General features: G+C 42.2%; 1 protein-coding gene across 2 annotated transcripts in view; it reads left to right on the top strand.

Moving 5' to 3' along the window:
- The window catches only part of FBXO42 (F-box protein 42), a 77,222-nt gene extending 60,089 nt beyond the window's left edge, over nucleotides 1–17,133 (top strand). For both annotated transcript variants that reach the window (XM_090268667.1, XM_090268668.1), the window contains exons 5-10: nucleotides 11,126–11,279; nucleotides 11,647–11,757; nucleotides 13,150–13,246; nucleotides 14,199–14,255; nucleotides 15,124–15,240; nucleotides 15,752–17,133. In XM_090268667.1, the coding sequence (XP_090124793.1) occupies nucleotides 11,126–11,279; nucleotides 11,647–11,757; nucleotides 13,150–13,246; nucleotides 14,199–14,255; nucleotides 15,124–15,240; nucleotides 15,752–16,867 (1,652 nt within the window). In that variant the 3' untranslated portion in view covers nucleotides 16,868–17,133. The remainder of the gene's footprint in view (nucleotides 1–11,125; nucleotides 11,280–11,646; nucleotides 11,758–13,149; nucleotides 13,247–14,198; nucleotides 14,256–15,123; nucleotides 15,241–15,751) is intronic.
- Nucleotides 17,134–17,379: the final 246 nt, after the last annotated feature.

The following is a 17,379-nucleotide window of genomic DNA, read 5'->3' as shown; positions in this document are numbered from 1 at the left end:
ACTAATTTAAAATCCCTATTTTAGACTGAGTTAAAAGAGCACACTTGGCTAGAACCAAGTCTTAGAAAGCAGGAGTTTAGGGGTTCTGTAGCAACTTTGCCAAAGAATAACTTTATATTTACCTCCTACTTTCCTTCTTTAAAGTAAGCATTCTATCACTGGCTGGGTAGCTCCATTGGTTAGCATGTTGTCCCAATACCCCAAGCTTGTGTGTTTGATCCCCAGTCAGGGCACATGCAAGAATCGACCAATGAATGAATGAATAAGTGGAACAACAAATTGATGTCTCTCCTATCTCTCTCCTCCTCCTCCTCCTCTCCCGCTAATATCAATAAATAAAAATAAAATAAACATTATAATTAGTATCTTCTGTGGGCATCTATCTAAATGCAAACTTACTATAATTATTGGCCACATTGATATTAAAACGGAAATATTTTCATCAGAAGAAGAAAAATTGATCTGTTCCAGATAGAACTCCTGTGGTCCTGGCTGCCTACTTTGCAGACTGTTCTGAATAGTTATTGTCTTCCAGGTATTTACAGACCAAGACAGCTTTTTTATACTCATGAATATGAAGTGTTCTCAGTTTTTCTTTTGTCACCTTATTCCTCAAATCATAAAACTGTGAAACATGCTTTTCTTGTTCCCATTACAAAATATTACCTATAAAATTAAAACAGTTTAGATATGTAAGCAGTTAAATGATAAATCCAGTAGTTTAAAGAAAAACTAAAGGGTCTCTTTCCTCCTAAGTTGTAAGTGCCAACCTGTCCTCTCAGACCCTCTAGGTCTTCTGATTCAGATGCTAATGTGGTGTTCTGGGAAATGCCTCTCCAAATTATTTTTCTCCTGACCTCTGAACTCTTGCTATCAAGGTCAGTCACTTCACACACCACCATAATGACAGCTCTATCTAGCCAAAGGCTTCCTCATCTTCCCAAGACCCAGCTTGGTTCCTATCAGCAAAATCTCTCCCTCCCAACACCTCCCTCCCATACACACACACCAACTCAAGACTCCTCACCACCACAGAAAAGTACCCAGACAAAAGAAACTGTGAGTTAGAGTTGTTGGTTAATCTGCTCTATTTGGTCTTGTTTTGCCCTCAAGGCCAATTTTGTGTGGGAAGGACTGGTGACCTACATACAGAATGAATGCCTTTCATTGGACCTCCCTTGAGAAAGTGAGTGCAAGTGAAGAGTTGTAAATATGAAATGGAGAGTATGGTCTGCAACATCAGTGCCGTTATTCATTCTTTAATGTCCCCTTTGATAGCGTTATTATAAAATAATTTGAAAGCATTCAGGGAGAATTTTTTAACTGCTAGTTAAGGAGTAGTTTAGTCCATGCCCCCTTTAAAAGGCAAATCACACACAAAAACATTCTGGAATTTCATGAAGGAAGTAGAAATGTTTTTGTCTAGTGCTTTTCTTCTGGATTCATTGACATGCTAGTGAGTCCCACAGTTAAAATTTAAAAAAAATTTTTTTTAAATATATTTTATTGATTATGCTATTATAGTTGCCCCAGTTTTTCCCCCCTTTGCTCCCCTCTGCCCAGTACCCCCCTTTTCCCTTCAGCAATCCCACACCCCTTAGTTTATGTCCATGGGTCGTGCATGTAAGTTCTTTGGCTTCATCTTTTCCTATATTATTCTTAACATCCCCCTGTCTATTTTGTACCAGCCAATTATGCTTCTGAATCCCTGCACCATTTCCCCATTTCTCCCCCTTCCCCCTCCCAGCTGGTAACCCCCAAATGATACCCGTACCTATGATTCTTTTCCTATTCTGGTTTGCTTAGCTAGATTTTGTTTTTATTTTTTTGATTCAGTTGTTGATAGTTGTGAGTGTGTTGTCATTTTAGTGTTCATAGTTTTGATCTTCTTTTTCTTAAATAAGTCCCTTTGACATTTCATATAATAAGGGCTTGGTGATGATGAACTCTTTTAGCTTTACCTTGTCTGGGAAGCACTTCATGTGCACTTCCATTCTACACGATAGCTTTGCTGGATAGAGTAGTCTTGGCTGTAGGTCCTTGCTTTTCATCACCTTAAATACTTCTTACCAGTCCCTTCTTGCCTGCAAAGTTTCTTTTGAGAAATCAGCTGAAAGTCTTACAGGCACCCCTTTGTAGGTAACTCTCTTCTTTTCTCTTGGTGCTTTTAAGATTCTCTCTTTATCTTTCACCTTTGGCATTTTAATTATGATGTGTCTTGGTGTGGTCCTCTTTGGGTTCAACTTGTTTGGGACTGTCTCTGCTTCCTGGACTTGTTGTCCATTTCCTTTGCCAAATTAGAGGTTTTCCTTCATTATTCTTTCACATAAGTTTTCAGTTTCTTACTCTTCTTCTCCTCCTTCTGGTACCCCTATGATTTGGATGTTGGTACGTTTGGAGATGTCACAGAGGTTCCTTATGCTATCCTTGTGTTTTTGAATTCTTGTTTCCTTTTTTAAAATTAATTAATTAATTAATTGATTTAGACAGAGGTGAAGGGAGCTGCCAGCTGGGGACCTGACCTGCAACTCTGCCCTGACTGGGAATTGAACTGGCAACCCTTTGGTTCACAGGCCAGCACTCAACGTACTGAGCCACACCAGCCAGGGCTCTTGTTTCTTCTTGCTGTTCTGGTTGAATGCTTATTTCTTCCTTATGTTCCAAATCATTGATTTAAATACAGGCTTCCTCCTCTCCACTGTTGGTCTGCTATAGATTTTACTTTATTATACTTAGTGTAATAGGCGCACCTGAAGCCAAGCTGTATTGACTCCGTCTTTCCCTTGGACCCTTCAGCTGCGAAGAGAGGGGGGGTCTGCTGCATGGGCAACAGCAGACCCTCCATATCACCCTGCCCAGGCTCTGTAGCTTCAGCTTCACTGGAGAGGACACTCCAGCGTCATTGCAAGATGTCGATTCAACACGGGAGGAGACAGATACCGTGTCACTCCCGAGTCGGACTGCACAGCCATTCTCGGCGGTGCAGATAGACTCTTAAGAAGCTACACCATCGTCTCTCGAGACGGACGGCTGCCGACGACGACGACTTAGTGTAACCTGCATTTCTTCCTGGGTCTTTTTTATTTTGTTGCCGTACTCAATGAGTTCTTTGAGCATCCTGATCACCAGTGTTTTGAACTCTTCATCTGATAGGTTGGTTTTATCTGTTTTGTTTTCCTAGGGTTTTGTTCTGCTCCTTCTTTTGGGCCATATTTCTTTGTCTCCTCAATTTAGCAGCGTTCCTGTGTCCGTTTCTGTGTATTAGGTAGAGCTGCTTTGGCTTCCTTCTTAGTAGTGTGGCCTGTTGTAGAAAAGGTATCTGTAAATTGTGTGGGGCAGAGCCTTAGGTAATGGCCATGGCAGGGCGACCCGCTTCACCACTTTGTGGCTCTGTGTAGGGGAGGAGGGCTCAGAGAAGGGATAGTGCTGCTGCTTCTAGAGGTTTGCCTGGCACTCACCCCATTTTCAGTCACTTCCATTACTCCCCATATACAACTGGCACCCTTCCAGCTGTTGCTCTGGTGCTGAATTCCAGAGGAGGGAGGTTTGCTTACATTCTAGTTTTGTGCGGGCCCTTTAAGTGGAGCCTCCTGAAAATCTGGCAGTTTCCTCCGCTGCCCCAATTCCCACTGGCTTTTACAGCCAGAAGTTATGGGGACTTATCTTCTGGGTTGTGCCATCTGGCCTGGGGCTAGGATCCCCCGCTCCCAGGATATCCCTCCCAAACGTTATCCACCACATGTCAATGTGGGACTGCCCGTTCCGCTGCCACCTCTCCACGCCTCTCTGTGTCTCCGCATCTCTCTTAACTGCCTCTGTGCTCCATACCTCCTACCCGTCTGGATGAATGTGGCTTTTTAAAGTCCTTGGTTGTTGGACTTCCATTCAGTTCAACTTTTTGATGGTTCTGGGTGTTACTTGTTTTGAGGTCTAGTTGTAATTCTTTCTATGGTTGCGTGAAGAGGCGAAGCATGTTTACCTGTGCCTCCCTCTTGACCAGAAGCCTCCCACAGTTAAATTTTTTATGCTCATAGTTTTCTTGTTTTCAGACTTTACCCCTTATAAGTCCCTGATTCCTACTTTTAGATCTTTCTATTTTTGGAGTCATTGAGAACAATTATTAGCAAGTCACTTCTGTTGTTGTATATAAGTCTTAAAATGATGTGCCTGAAAGCCAGTAGGTGGACCAATTTTCAGAATTCATTTTGCAGAGTGCATGTTCAGTGACATGGGATGAGAGCGACCAGGGAAATGTTTGTATGTTGAAAATGTTAAAGGAGTTCCTTTCACCGCCTCTTTGATTGAAGCGTTAGTCAAAGAAAACTGGCCTTGGACCCTTGTCCTTAGTCTGCTATCAAAATGAAGGGTTCCAAAGTCTAGTCCCCAAACATCAGGCACCTGAGAGCTTGTGAGAAGTGCACCTTTTCCTCCCCCACCCTTTCCTACTAAATAGGAAACTCAGAAGTGGGGCCAGGCAGTGTGTTGTGGTGAGACCTCCATCTACTTCTGAAGTAGCTAAAGTTCCAGAACTACAGCTGGGGGTGTAGGGGGGAGAGGGGGTGGTGATGAAAGGGGACTTGACTTAGGGTGGTGAACACACAATGCAGTGTACAGCTGGTGTGTTGTAGAATTGTACACCTGAAACCTGTGTGATTGTCCTAACCAGTGCCACCCAATAAATTCAATAAAAAAGTAAAAAAATAAACTAACAAAAGAAAACTATAGCTGTGAGGGAATGCTAACTATTATTTATAACAGCTTAATAATAAACTAATAATAAATGATCGTCATAGTATGGAGATATAAAATTTTTCTGTCATGCATAAAATACAGGCACCCCAGTGAAAACAGGTTCTTGTTTTATCTTGTATCGAACAGCTGAGCTGCCCTTCTAGCCCTAGATTCTGTGTGAATGGAAACTGCAATTGTGGGAAAGTGGCATAGAAACCAAACCAGAATTAGGAATTGCTTCACTGTCTTTACCATCTTTGCAAAAGCAAACAAGAATGCCTTGTAATTCTACCACTGTCTTTCACATGTGAAACTTTCTTCTGATTCATAGGAACCTTGGGAAACGTCTGAACCAATTAGCAGTTTTAGGGAATGCTAGTTCTGTGTATGGGGCGCCTATCTGATCTCCCAGTTTCCCACAGCTGCCTTTTTGGCTTGTGCCTTGTTTTGAATTTGCTCCATTGATGATATCTGCCATGCGATTAGGCGGCCTTTGGTGTGTTTGGGAAATGAAGCCTGTGAGGATAACATTGGCTCTGGGGAAACAGGCTCGAGTAACATGTCTGTCCAAGTTTGATATGGGCACATTTTGTCCTGTGGTGCTTGGTGAGAAGCTGCATGGGAGTGACACCCTTTCTTCCTCTACTTTTGTGATACAGCGATAGTTAAGACTGTCGAGAGGCCCAGTGGCCTCATTGTTTTGAAGGCAGGCCAAGAAATGTCCTAATGCGTGTAAAACCTTCATTTATCAGTTTTCTTGGGGGGAGGGTATGAATTTCGTATGTCACCATGATGATGATGGCCTTTTAACTATGGAAGGTCTGCTGTTGTCAGAGTGGACCCAGTTCTTCCCACTTTGGGGCCTGGCATTTCGTTGAGGGCCATTCCAGATCTAAGTTAGTTGTTTCCCTTGTCTGATGATGTTTCCTTTTTTAAGGATAGTTTATTAGTAAGAGACATTTCAATAGCTTGCATTTCTTAAAACTTTTAAACAATGAATAAAGTTATATAATTTGAACATGACTTTTCTTGTTTTTCTCAAAATTCTAGTCAAGGTCTATTGTTTGCTTTCCAGAACTCCATTTGGCTAAAGAGACTGTTAAAGATATAGAACTTTATGCTGGAGTTCTCTGACCTCACCATAAATTTAGTTCATTTTATCTGTGGACCTAACATTAAGATATTGGAAGGGGAGTTAAAGACCCTCTGCTTTAAACAAGTTCAAAATATAAAATATGTAGATTTTTGGAAATGATGAAAATAGACCTCATACTATAGATTCTGAAAGTAAGAAGAATTTAAAGTTATCTAATTTGCAACAAATAATGCAAATGTTCTGTGCATAATTGGGTCATAGAAAATTTGATGCACCATGTCTTTGACCTCTTATTTCTGAACTAGCTCTGTGTTGTATGTTGAATTCCGTGCCCTCTCTCCCCCCTGCTTCATTTGTTATTGTATAATCATTTTCCCCCACATGCCTTACATATTGAGGCAGAGCATGATTAAGTTAACTTTCAGTATGAACCTGCTTAGCTGTGAAGATATTTAAGTAAGATACTGAAATTAAAGCTTCTATTTGTGACAAAAAACAGACCTTGAGAATGCTGGTTGAGGGAGTTCTCCCACTCCTTGGGATAAGTAGAGGGAGAGAGTTTGGCTTTCTAAAATACCAAGGTATTTGAGAAGTCGTGTTGAAAAGCCCTTAACTAAGATAACCCATAAGGATTGGTTTATCATGGTCACTGGCCTCAGGTTACCTTTCCTTGGGAGAGTCTGGAGAACAAGCAGTGGGTCTTGTAGCAGAGAGACAGAGCCTTGTGGAGAAGAGTTCCCCAGAATAGCCTTCTGTTCAATTTACTTATCTCTCTGTCTACACTAGGTCTGTTGCTTACAATTAAAATTTAGGAAAGAACTTTTTCAGCTTTGAAACACTCAGACCTTTTAAGGTACCTGACTTGTTTGTGGGAACTACTCAAAATGAATGTATCTTTATGCATGAAGAGCAGTCTGATATAAAGATGAAGAGAACGAGTTTTAAATCCAGAGTAAATGGGTTGGAATCCTGGCCCCACCACTGGCCAGTTCTGTGACCTCGGCGAGTTACTTCAATGAGCCGTGCTGCAGTATTCTCTTCTGTGAAACGGAAATCAAACTAGGAGCTGGGGAAGGAGTTCGTGAATACATGCCAGGCACCTAGAAGGTGCCTGGCGTATAGTAAATGCTCACTAAGTATTAGTCATTGTCCTTAGTGTAGTAACAGTAGTAACAGTTATAAGCAGCAGTAATTGTAATGTCTCTAAAAGTTAATGAAATTACTCCATTTATCCCTGCCACCATCCCCATTCCCCATAAACACAGGCACAGTTTATAAAGTTAAAATCCTTTGTCTGAAGTAGTACTGTCCGGTAGCACTTCCTGTAATGCTAGAAACGTTCTGTATCTGTGCTTGCTAATTCCATAGCCACTAGCAACATGTGGCTAATGGTGACTGTGTTGGACAGTGCAGGTCTAGTATATAGGTAGTGTTTTCACTGGTTTGGTTTTGTATATCAAGTAATATATATATATTTTATATATATATATATTTATATATATATTATATATATATATATATATATATAGTTATGTTTTACCAACACTCTTTTTAATTCTTTGAATAGTTTTTCCCATTAAGAGGTATGTATCCTTATACTACATTTGTAGTTTCTTTGAACCCAGAACTGGCAGCATTGATTTGCTTTGCCTCATCAATTGTTTTAGGAGATGTTAAAGGAAACAAATGAAAAGAACAAGCCCAAACTAGTCTTATGTTAACCCTTGTTTTTCTTTGTTGTTTGTTTCCAAATCACTTTTGATGTATTTGATTTACCTTCCTGGGAGTTTGGATAACTTCCCTTTCATATCCTCTACTGTCAGTTACAGTTTTATTTCTATTATACTTTCTTGAGCTAAATAAGTTATTATACCAGGAGCACTCCAGCTGTGTACTAGTAGTTAAATATGGTCACCGGCTCAGTTCTGTTCTCAGAAGCGATGCCATGTATCATAAATGGTGGTACTGTCAGACATCTTTGGCTAATTGACCTGGTATTAACTTCATATGACTTTGCTTTAATACCAATAACAATACCACGCACTGTTCTAAAGGCATTACATGACTTCACTTATTTAATCCTCACAACCACTCTGTGAGTTATTCCATTTTATAGATACAGAAGCTAATGCAGAGAGAGATCGGTTAACTGGCCTGAGTATCACAGCCAGCTACGTGACGGGGTTGGTATCTGACCCCAGGCAGGTTGGCTTCAGAACCTGTGGTCTTAACCATCATTTTTTATGTTAAACCTTCGGAGCTAATTGTGTTTTGGAATTCAGAATTTTTTAGGTTTTAAAATGGGAATATGATGCATATGCCTTTAAAATACCTCTAGTGGAGTCTGAAGCAGTACCCTATAATCAAACTTACTAATACTTCTGCAGTGATACATAATGAATACTCACACTGAGCAGATTAAAAAACGACTGACTATCCATAGCCTCATCATTTCAGGTCAAGTTTTGTTGCCAAATGAATTTTTGGGGAAAAAAAAAGATTTTCAGAACACTGAGGAATTTGGGATTTTAAATAAGCAATTGAGAATTTACTGTATATAGCTTCTCACAGAGGCCTTCATCAAATGCAGTGAGTTTAGGGAAGGTGTAGAAAAAGAGAGTTGCATTGAATTCTTATTTCTCATTTTTAATGACTGAAAGAGCTTTGCTTTTCCCCAAGCAGAATGAGCAAGTATCACTTTTTGCAAAGTTTAGCCAATACAGAGAGGCTTTTATAAAGAAGGTGAAAATTATCTGTAAGCTTACCATTCAAAGAGATCAACTGTTTATTGACCTTCTAGACATTCTTTTTTCTTTTTTAGAGAGAGGGAAAGGGAGGAAGAAACGGAGAGAAACATCAATGTGCTAGAGAAATATTGATTGGCTGCCTTTCGCAAGTCTCCATCTGGGGACCTGGCCTGCAACCCAGGCATGTGCCCTGACTGGGAATCGAACCAGCAACCTTTCAATTCACAGGCTGGCACTCAGTCTACTGAGCCACATCAGCCAGGGCTAGACTTTCTCTTTTTAAATTTTTTTTTTTTTTTTTTTTTTTTACTTTTTCTTTTTAATTTTTTTTGGGGGGGGGGTATTTTTTTCCATTACTATTTCTCTCCCTTCAAACCCCCCTCCACCACGCAGTCACCACACTGTTGTCTATGTCCATGAGTCCTTTTTCCTTTTTGCTCGATCACTTCAGCCCCTAACCTCCCCCTATAGCTGCCAGCCTGCTCTCTGTCTGTGAGTCTGTCTCTATTTTGCTTTTTAGTTCAGTTTGTTCATTCTGTTCCACATATGAGTGAAACCATGTGGTGTTTGTCTTTCTCTGACTGGCTTATTTCACTTACTATAATGTTCTCCAGGTCCATCCACGCTGTCACGAAGGGTAAAATTTTTCTTCTTTTTCATGGCTGAGTAGTATTCCATTGTGTGTATGTGCCATAGTTGTTTTATCCACTCATCTACTGATGGACACTTAGGTGACCTTCTAGACTTTCTTTATGTATAGTGAACACATGTAGGAAAATAGATTATTTTAAGTGGGCTCAATTTGCCTAGATTCAGATTCCTTCTCTGATACTAATTGGATGCGTGGCCTTGGAGAAATTAACCAATCTGTGCCTCAGTTTCTTTATCTAATCCTGGAAGAGAAAATGGTGCCTACCTCCCTAGGTTTTTGTAAGGATTAAATGAATTACTTATGTGCAAAGCACTAGGAATCGTGCCCAGGCATAGTAGTATCCTGTTAGCTGTTACTATTCCATGTTCTGTCACTTGCTACTTTCATTTTCACTTAATAGAGCATGGGAATTATTCTAAGACAAATCGACACATAATTTTTAATTGTCACATAGTATTATATGGATATTCCTTGATCTATTTAAAAACTGCAAATGAGTATACTTGTATCTACTTCTTTCCTGACTCTCATTAGATTACTTCCTGGAAGTGAAATTGCTGATTTAAAGCATGTGCACTTAAAATGTTTTTATACAAATTGCCCGATTTACATTAAAGCTTTGCATTGTTGTTGCCGTAGTTTTGCTATTTTATAGACCCCCGGTCTGCTGCTTCACATTATACACTTGATTTTAAAAGCCAGGAGTTCCAGTATCTCAACTCCAAATCCAAATTTCAGTCTGGAAGGTTTTTAAGTTACTTTACCAATGTGGTGAAGTCTGTTATATATTTTATTTGCTTTTTCCAACTTCCTCACAGTACTTACAAGTTCCAAGGTAAGGGCAAGAACTTGAAACTTGATTTGCTGTATCACAAATTAAATCATCTTTGGGTAACACTAGCATTTTAACTAGATCATTATATTTAATGAGGTTTTCTAGTTGGGCTAGGGGGCTTCCTCCTAGGAAGCAAAAGTTTTTAACCAGTGATCATAGACTCTATGGACAACAAATCAGGAGTAACCCCTAGTGGGGTACGAGGGCGGCGAGAACTGATTGACCTGAGCACTGTTTCTAGGGAAGATTGATTTCTGCAGTGAGTTCCTGTGGGTTTGATGTCTGTTCTGTTAGGAAAGTATTCAGAATAGCTGGTGCCACAAAATGGTCTTAGACACTTACTCCATATTCTGAAGGCTGGTACTTTCTCAGTAAATCATGTGAAACTACTCTTAAGCTGGATCCCAGGGAAGACCGTTCTGAGGTCTACCTTTTAAACCTCAATACTTTATACTCAACACCACTAAAGCAGCCTGAGCAGGGCTTTTCAAACCATGTTCCCATAACCTCTTGCTGAAGTGGAGGCCACGCTCTCCACCTGCATTGGCACACCTGCACTGCTCTCGGGTTAACATGCTGTACTACTGCGAGTCCTTTTGCTTAAGATTGCCTTTGAAAAATGGGCTCTGCACCTTTAATAACAGCAACAACAAATTCTTTTTAATATTCCAGTATTTACTGACCCTGGATATTGGTCCTGAGCAAACTAAAGGTGGTGTGAAGTAAGAGACTGAGAGAAATAGCAATTGTTTCAAAGACCAAAAGCTCTAAAAATTATGCTTCTGTGGGACATTTGTTATTCCTAAAGTTTTCCAGCATAAGCCAAATTTCTGTTGTTCCCAAGTTTGGTCAGCGTGGCGAGCTCAGAGGCCCAGCCTGGAGGCTTTAGTAGCCACTCTCGGTGTAAGGCCTGCAGCTGCATTGGAGTACCTTCACGTCGGGCCCTGAAAGTCTGCTCCCGTGCGTGCTAGTGAGACCCATGGCTAAGGTGACCTATAGACAGCCTACCTTTGGCTTGTCAGGAGACCCTGAGTCCTAACTATGCTGTTATTGACTTCTCCCAGGGTCCTATCCTTCCCCCAAAGCTGGAGCGACTCTGGTCGTGTACAAGGACCTGCTGGTGCTGTTTGGTGGCTGGACACGGCCAAGCCCTTATCCCCTACACCAACCAGAGAGATTCTTTGATGAAATACATACTTATTCACCCTCTAAAAACTGGTAAGCCACAAAAATAAGATCTTTTCATGCTGGAGTAAAATATTCTAAATCCCTTGCCTTTTTTGTGTTCAGAAATCTTGAGGATCTGATGAAAACTATAGACTCTTTTCCCAGAAAAAAAAAAAAAATTTACATATGCACAGATTTTGCCTACAGTATCAGAGGGTTTCCAGGCCCCCTGTAAAGCCTAAAGTTAAGAGCTCTTATTCCAAAGAGAAAAAGTGGGAGAGATTCATTCCTCTTCCAAGAAAGCTGAATGAGCCAGTTGAAGGACAGGGAGCTCTTCAGTTTTGGCGACTCATTCCCCAGAAGTGCCGTGGATCCGTATGATTCTTGACTTAGCAGCTTCCTCCTGTCTTTATATTAGGTGGAACTGCATTGTGACAACCCATGGGCCGCCTCCCATGGCCGGCCATTCCTCCTGTGTGATAGATGACAAAATGATTGTCTTTGGTGGCTCCTTAGGATCCCGGCAAATGTAAGTATATTTGGTTTGCTCTCTGTCAACCTGAAGGTAAGTACTTCTGGGAATAACAGGTCAGAAAAGTGAAACTAGTCAGGGTCAGTATTCCTGAACATGGCTCTGATTAATCCAACTAGTTATCGCTAACTTTCCAGTTTTTGATCCCCTAGTCACGTACCAGGAAAGTTGAAAAACTTGCTCCATAGAATCAGGGCTGTGTAGCCACCTTCTGTTTGGTATGTGGTTCTCTTCGGTGAGATCAAATTCTGATGGCCCTTCACTTTATCTGCTTCTACCTATCCCTACAGAAGGCCACCTTCCAAGAAACAGTACTTTTTCTTGCTCTCCTTTATGATACAGTTCATGCCATTTGTGACTTTAGAGAAGGAGAGAGGTAGACTAACAGGACAGGTGGAAATGGTTCACTCTCCAAATGGGATGGGCTGGGGCAGTGGGTAGGAGCAAGAAAATGGTGTCAGGCCTGACACACTTAGGTTAGGCTGTTTTCCATACCAACTCTCCTCTCCACCTCTGGTCACAACTGGCCAGTTCAGGCCAGAGTCAAGAGCCAGAGTACTCCATCTGAATCATTATTTATCTGATTTGGCAGTGTGAGCTCTTCTCCAGGTGAGGGGGTTAAGGGATCAAGGTATTGGAGCTCTTATTCCGGTGTTCCGGTGTGTGAATAAATGACCTGACAGGACCATACAGACTGCCATCTAGGAATCTGTCCTTGCCATACATACTGGTCCCTTGGAAGTTAGAGATGCCAGTTTGTCCTTGATAAAACCACAGCTCTCATTAGCCATGGTGAAACGACTTTTTGTAGCCAGAATCGATAAATCACTATCTCCTAGACAGTGTTAGAGCTGCCTTTTGAATATATTTTTTTCCTCCTTCTGTTTTTTGCTTTTGAAAAACTATATCTTAGCCCTGGCCGGTTAGTTACGTTGGTTAGAGTGTCGTCCTGATATGCCAAAGTTGCAGGTTCGATCCCACCCCTACCCCAGTCAGGGCACATACAAGAATCAACCGGTGCATGTATAAGTGGAACAACAAATTGATGTTTCTCTCATTTTCTCTCTCTAAAATCAATCAATAAATTAAAAAATAGAAAGACTATACCTTGGCCATTAACTATTTTCCTACTATCATCAATAACTCTTTAGGTATTAGTGTGTGACGACAGACATGATTCAGACAAGCAAGGCCTTACGGGTCAGTGACAGCAAAGGTTCGAAGGTCTTGAGATGGGTTCCAGGGAAAGGAGCCGAAGAAAAAATAGTTGAAGTGCTAACTATGAGCTGGCACTTTGTGGGGCATCTTTATAAATGTAACATCATTTATATCAGCTCTTGTGTCTCCAGTAGCTCCCACCTCCTTCATCCTTATGTCCTTATCTTACAGGAGCAATGATGTCTGGGTCCTTGACCTCGAGCAGTGGGCGTGGTCCAAGCCAAACATCTCTGGCCCCAGTCCTCATCCTCGAGGTGGCCAATCTCAGGTGCTCAGGAATTAAAGTAACTGTTCAGCAAACACTGTAGCATCTTTCAGTTAGGATGGGAGAGGGAGGAGGGAGTCAGGTAAGATGCCAACATGCATAAGCCAAAAGAGAATGTGTCATTACTTTTGTCGGTATTTGCTTTTCAACTTCTAATGGTTATATTTATTTTTAGTGGCTTTATATTTTGCCTCTCCCCAAAGAATTTAGTTTGCTATTTCATTTCTTTTTTTGTTTGTTTGGGGTTTTTTTTGTTTTAATCTAGATCTTTCTTATTCGAAAATTTCCCTATCGTCCCAATAATGTCGTTTAGAGCAAGAAAAAAAATTTTTTTTCTGGTCCAGGATCCATGTTGCCATGTTTAGTTGTGATGTCTCATGAATTCATTTAATCTGGAATAGTTCTTCAGTCTTTGTCTTTTATGACCTTCATAGTTTTAAGAACATGGGCCAGTTACTTTGCAGCCTGTCCCTCGGTTTGGATCTCTCTGGCCTCCTTCAGTCTCCCCGCGCTGGGCCTTTTCGCTTGACCCTTTAGAACTTCCCGCTTCGCTCCCCGCAGTCGGCATATCTCCCAGATGCTATTTCATTTCTTAGGGAAACCCTGCATTTTATGTGGTTGGCACTTTCATGTTGATATTTGATCAACAAAGAATGCATCCATTCAGGTGAATCACCAGTTTATTCATAGGGATCAAAATGGACATAGGAAAATAGAGAGCTTATTATGGTAACTGGAAGTAAGACTCGCATTTAGGAGCCGGGTAGGCTATTTTCGTGTATGACTGAAGCATAGGAGGTCAGATGCCTGTGTTGTTTTTTTTTTTTTCTTCTTCTTCTTTTTTCAGTATATTTTATTGATTATATTGTTACAATAGTTCCAATTTTTCCCCCTTTGCTCCCCTCCGCCCAAGATGCCTGTGTCTTTATAGTTTTAAATTTCTTTCTGTCCCCAGATTGTCATAGATGATGCAACTATCTTAATCCTCGGAGGGTGTGGCGGTCCCAATGCTGTGAGTACTGCTGCTGTGGCCTTCCCGGGCACATGCTGCTGAGCGTTCACATCCTGCTTTCCCTGTCTCATAAGATTTGCTGCGGCATTTTCGTTAAGAGAGTGCCTTTTCCCTTTGGGTAGATAGCCTTTGTATTTTCTGGCTATTTTCTCTGCCTTTTGGGGGGTGGGGGTTGCTTTTCATAAGAAATATTCATCTCTTGAATATTCATATCTGTATTTTTTCCTACTCTTACCTCCTCTTTAGGCCATAAAGTTTGGTACTGTCATTTTTTTCCAGGAGGAATGGGACATAAAAGCAGGTTGATAGCTGCTGGAATTTATGTGGAATTTATTTTAAGAATGCAGTTTCAGCTCTCATTGGTGTGGGTTGGGCATTGTCCCACACACTGAAGGTCACCTGTTAGATTCTCAGTCAGGGCACATGCCTGGGTTACAGGTTCGGTCCCCGGTTGGGGGAATGCAAGCAGCAACTGGTAGATGTTTCTCCCCCCTCTTTCTCCCTTGCTTCCCCTTGCGCTAAAAATAAATAAAGTCTTTTAAAAAGAATGCAGCTTCAGAAAGTTACAGAGATATATTATCTAACTCCCTCCCTCCCCACCGCCAAATACACACACATAAAACCACAGGCAGAATTCAAAACCACTTAAAATTGATTCATGGGTCACAAGCACAATTTTTTTTGTGCCCAGTCAGGGGTAGTATATGAATGAGTGAAGGCACAGATGAATGGATAACAAAGATTTTGCTATTCTTTCTGAAGAGCCTGTACACTCTAGACCAGATGGCAGAGTTTTGAGATTCCAGGTCTATGTATGTTTTGTAATAGGAACTACACCTGAGTCCTGTTGTTGGTCCTTCTCTTACAGCTGTTCAAGGATGCTTGGTTGTTGCACATGCAGTCAGGTCCCTGGGCCTGGCAGGCACTCAAGGTAGAAAATGAAGATCATGGGGCCCCAGAACTGTGGTGCCATCCAGCTTGCCGGGTAAGTGGGGAACTGACAGGCCAGCAGGGGGAGGGGTCCTAACCTGTAAAACCAAGTTAACTTGTCAGATTTCCAAGCAAATTTGTATGGAAAATGAAAACATCTTGATGTCACAAAATAGGTAGACATTAACCATAGCTCCTTGGGAGTTTCTCGCATTATGAATCACTAGAAGAGAAAACTTAATGGGCCCCACTCATTCTTTAAGTCCCAGCTTTAAGCATCTTTTTGTCTATAAAATTTTCTCCAGGATCCCTCAAACAAAAACTGATTCCTCCCTCCACTCTATCCTTATTCTGTAGACATAATTCTAATGATAGCACATGCCACACTGTAGCAACAAATTGCTCCCATGTCTATCCGCCCTTCTGACCTAGAAAGCAGACTGTGTTATTTTCATCTCTGTATCTCAGGTACCTGTAAAATGCCTGGTGTATCCCAGATGCTCATGATAAAATGTTTGATAGTTGAATGAATGATCAGAACTGAGCACAAGTCTTTTGCCTTCCAGGTGGGGCAGTGTGTGGTGGTCTTCAGCCAGGCTCCCAGTGGGAGAGCCCCACTCAGCCCCAGTTTGAACTCTCGCCCATCACCTATCAGTGCCACTCCTCCCGCCCTGGTTCCCGAAACCCGAGAGTACCGCTCGCAGTCCCCAGTGAGGAGCATGGATGAAGCTCCGTGTGTTAACGGCCGCTGGGGAACACTGAGACCCAGAACCCAAAGGCAGACCCCCTCAAGTTCCAGGGAAGGAAGCCTTTCCCCAGCCAGAGGAGATGGCTCTCCCGTCCTCAATGGTGGGAGTTTATCTCCAGGAACAGCAGCTGTGGGTGGCTCTTCTTTGGACAGCCCTGTGCAGGCCATATCTCCTAGCACTCCATCTACCACTGAAGGATATGACCTAAAAATGGGACTTTCTTTGGCCCCTCGACGAGGGTCACTGCCAGATCAGAAAGATCTAAGATTAGGATCAATAGATCTAAACTGGGATCTGAAACCCACTTCCAGTAGCAGTCACATGGACGGCGTGGACAACAGGACAGTTGGGGGAAGTATGAGACACCTTCCCGAACAGACGAATGGCGTGCATACCCCACCTCATGTGGCCAGTGCCCTTGCAGGGGCCATCTCCCCAGGTGCCCTGCGTCGGAGCCTAGAAGCCATCAAAGCGATGTCATCCAAAGGCCCCTCAGCCTCTGCAGTGCTAAGTCCTCCCCTGGGATCTTCTCCAGGCTCCCCGGGGAGTCAGAACCTGAGCAGTGGAGAGACGGTGCCCATTCCCCGGCCAGGGCCTGCCCAAGGAGACGGACATTCCTTACCTCCCATCGCCCGCCGCCTGGGCCACCACCCTCCGCAGTCCCTGAACGTCGGCAAACCCTTGTACCAGAGTATGAACTGCAAGCCCATGCAGATGTACGTGCTGGACATTAAAGACACCAAGGAGAAGGGGCGGGTCAAATGGAAAGTATTTAATAGCAGTTCTGTGGTCGGACCTCCGGAAACCAGCCTGCACACAGTGGTACAAGGCAGGGGTGAACTCATCATATTTGGAGGACTCATGGACAAGAAACAGAATGTGAAGTACTATCCAAAAACGAACGCCTTGTACTTTGTGCGAGCAAAAAGATAATATGCTGTAAACCCCTTTCCCTTTCTGTGACTTTTAATTTGGAATTTTCCAGCCTGCAAGTGTTTGGACTGAGAATTAGGAAAACAAAAGGACAAAATTACTCCCATAAACCAAAACCCCGGTTCCCAACCTCACTCACTCCAGGCTGGGATCAAATCTCCATTAAGAAAAAAATTATATATAAATATATATTATATAACCAACTCTTGTTTACAAAGAGGGAGAGATCTCTGTCCTGGTTTAGATAAAATTGTTGCTGTGTTTTAGCAGAGGCTGTGCTGCCTTTTTCTACTTTGCTGATAACTAGACCAAGAATTTAGGGAACAGACTAATATCAGCTTTCCTAAAGAAACTGAAGAGCCCCCTGGAAATCTTTATGTGGCCTTCCCGGAGTTAGAAAAAGAAAGGGCCTGTGTCAGACGCGCCGGCGGAGGTTTCAGACGTGCGCGCTGCAGGCGCTGGCAGGGTAAAAGCCTGTAGGAAGCTGCTCTTCACCTTTCTTAAATCCACAG

The sequence above is a fragment of the Furipterus horrens genome, unplaced genomic scaffold (assembly GCF_987537825.1).
Source record: "Furipterus horrens unplaced genomic scaffold, mFurHor1.1.pri manual_scaffold_3, whole genome shotgun sequence".
NCBI lineage: Eukaryota > Metazoa > Chordata > Mammalia > Chiroptera > Furipteridae > Furipterus > Furipterus horrens.
This window is presented reverse-complemented; position numbering and strand designations above follow the sequence as displayed.